The sequence below is a fragment of the Athene cunicularia genome (assembly GCF_003259725.1).
Source record: "Athene cunicularia isolate RWA chromosome 3 unlocalized genomic scaffold, athCun1 chr3_part1, whole genome shotgun sequence".
NCBI classification, from domain to species: domain Eukaryota; kingdom Metazoa; phylum Chordata; class Aves; order Strigiformes; family Strigidae; genus Athene; species Athene cunicularia.
In genome coordinates this window covers 37,305,738-37,308,768 of record NW_020799097.1, presented here as the reverse complement: position 1 = coordinate 37,308,768, position 3,031 = coordinate 37,305,738, and the positions used below count along the sequence as shown (strand labels likewise).

The following is a 3,031-nucleotide window of genomic DNA, read 5'->3' as shown; positions in this document are numbered from 1 at the left end:
CCCTTTCTCTGGCTAAGCATCCCAGCTCTCTCAGCCTGTCCTTGTGTGTCAGATACCTCAGTTTTCATGGTCTTTTGCTGGACTTGCTCTTGTATGTCCATGTCTGTCTTGTACTGGGGAGTCCAGACTCTACGAACGCAGCACTTCAGCTGTGGCTTGCCAGTGCTGAGTAATGCCTGATGGCAGTGTTCCCACACGCAGCCCTGGATGTTTTCACCATTCTTAGCTGCGAGGACACATTGCTGGCTTGTGGTCAACTGGTTGTCCACTAGGAGCCCCAGGTCCTTTTCTGCCAAGCTGCCTTCCGGCCAGTCAGCCTCCAGCTGTGTTGGTACACTGGCTTGTTCCTCTTTAGGGCCAGGATTTGCATTTCCCTTTGTTGAACTTCATGAGGTTCATCTCAGCCCCTTTCTCCAGCCTGCCAAGGTCCCTCTGAATGGCAGCACAACCCTCTGGCCTATCAGCCACTCTTTCTGGTTTTCTATCATCATCAGCCTTGCTGAGCGTGCATTCTGTCCTCTCATCCAGGTCATAAGTGAAGATGTTAAACAGTACAGGCCCCAGAATCAACCCCTGAGATACTCAAATAGTATAGATGACAGACTTCTGTTGTGAGCTGGAGGCAGTCATGACTTACTCTCTGACTGCATCTCACTTTAAGTTTTGCCACTGGGCAACTGGAGTTTGTTTTTACAAATTCAGACCAAGTGAGTATCACTGCAGGCTCTGTTTTGCTTGTAAATGACTTACACAGCTGCCCAAGAGAAGACTATCCAGCTGCCTGTTAAATTAGAAAGATAGGTTGGTCTTTCTGTCATACAGTGAATTAATACCAGCACTGCTGCTAGTGAGTTACCTTTATAATTTGGAGAATGTATGTTCTTCTGGCTAGTGTTTTTCCAAATCAGGTTACAGGTTAAAATCCCTACTGCAGATGTGGCTAGCAGTCTTTCTATCATGCTTGAATCAATTGTGCTCCCTTGATTTTTGTATTTCATGTTTTTACTTCCTAAGTGTGAGATTCTGTAAGGTTTTCCTTTATATTAGCCATGAGCTGTGGTACATAGGTACAGCCTTATTATCCATTAGGTTCTGCTTGGGGACATCTGTAGTTCTTCCCTTCAGGGATGTGATTCATGACATTTGACTTCCTTAAAACCAATGCTGATGTAGCAGCACTTTTATGTATTGAAAAAACAGTATTTATGGAGAATATTTACCCCTCTCTGAGTTGTAAAGGAATGACTTGTTTATGCTTTGTGCTTCTGAAGCTTCCCTGCTGCTCTCTTGTCTGACTGTGTCCTCTTGCCTTTTCTCAGCAACTGTGAACCACTGTTTTCTGCTTATTTTCAAAGCCATAGTAGGTTTTTAAAATTTTCTTACTTCTCTAGCTTGACAAAACTGATTCTGTAAAAATGCAAATATGTGTCCTTTGAAGCTGGTAAAAGCATTTTTTTGTAAATACTTGCTCTTACTAGATACCAGTGCTTTATCTTCAAGTGTCTTTCCTTTGTCTTTCCCTGATTACATCTTCTCACTCAGTCAGTGCTCATTCAATAAAATCGTGGTTAATAGATCAACATGATGTATATGTGGCTAAACAGAATTGCACTGTTTTTTTCAGACTTGCTTACAGTTTACTTCAGTCTGAAGATTTTCTTCCTTCTCTTTCAGCATGGCGTTAGTCTGTACGTTCAGGATAAAGAAGGCTTATCAGCCCTGGATCTTGTGATGAAAGATAGGCCAATCCATGTGGTGTTCAAGAAAACTGGTAGGAAATCAAATAGCTTAAGTTTGTATTTTATAAGGATGTGTGTTCCAACAATGTATTAATGTATGTACCAGTGTCGACAGGATTTTCTGTTTCTAATTAGGACTGTGTAGATTGTGAGATACCTGGAGATCTGAGGTCACTAATATTGCAAAAAAAGCAGGTGCACAATCTTGGAAGTAGGCACAGGATGCAAATGTGCAGCAAGAATTAAGGAATGACAACTAACTTGGAGGTTAGAAAAAGAAAAAAGCAAGTGATATAATAGGTAACCCAGAGAGGTTTTGGAGACTCCATCCTTGGAGATACTCAAAACCTGAGAGAACATGGTCCTGGGCAGCCTGCTCTAGCTGACCCTGCTTGAGCAGAGGTGTTGGACTAGGTGATCTCCAGAGGTGCCTAACCTCAATTGTTCTGTGATTTTTTTTTTCTTAATTCAAGTCACCAGAGAGATTTCAATGTCTTTGAATTTGATAGAGTAGTTTACATAATTTCTCTTTGGGGAAAAGAGGGGGAATGTCTTCTTGAATCTTCAAAATATTTTTTAGACTAGGTAGCTTTATATAAGCTAGTTACAGTCACTCTAAATACAGTTTCTCCAAATAGGAAAAGAGTATGTAAAAATAAGTCTGAGCACACAAGTTTTTCTTTGACAGGGGAGTACTTTTTCCAGTAGTTTTTATTTATTGTTATACTTTTATGAAAGTCTAAACTATAGATAGAAAAGTGTAAAACTATAACTATATGGTTTATACTTTTCTACCTGCCACCATTCCCATTTTCTTCATGTCCTTAAGTTCATTTTTGTACAGTGAAATTTGTTCTTTTCATCTTGTTTCCCATCAGTTTAAGTAATTTAGGTTACACAAATCCTGAATTTTAGGGGTTTTTAATTGTACCTTGTAAAATATGTTAGAATTCTTTTTAATAGTGATGCAATGTGGTCAAATACACATTGATTTCAGTTTTTACTCATCAGAAAATAGTGTTCAGGTATCGCTGTAATTGAGATGTTATTAAAAAAGTATAAAGTGTTAGTTTTTGGCCACACCTCTGATTTGAAAATGTTAATGATTTCCGTACATGACAGCATAACATTTTTTTGGGACAGGCTTTTTACTAAATTGAAGCAAAGCATGTATAACCTAAGGTGGTAGTAGTAGTTGTCCTCTGAAAACAACAAGTAGTTCTGCTGCTGAGGAATGTTTGTGTTTTCTTCAACTAAAAATATATATATATATATATATATATATATAAGTA

At 38.9% G+C, this 3,031-nt stretch overlaps 1 protein-coding gene across 5 annotated transcripts in view; it reads left to right on the top strand.

Moving 5' to 3' along the window:
* Positions 1–3,031, top strand: part of IBTK (inhibitor of Bruton tyrosine kinase) — a 59,697-nt gene that overhangs the window by 10,591 nt on the left and 46,075 nt on the right. For all 5 annotated transcript variants that reach the window (XM_026844723.1, XM_026844726.1, XM_026844724.1 and 2 more), the window contains exon 3: positions 1,675–1,771. In XM_026844723.1, coding sequence (XP_026700524.1) covers positions 1,675–1,771 — 97 coding nt within the window. The remainder of the gene's footprint in view (positions 1–1,674; positions 1,772–3,031) is intronic.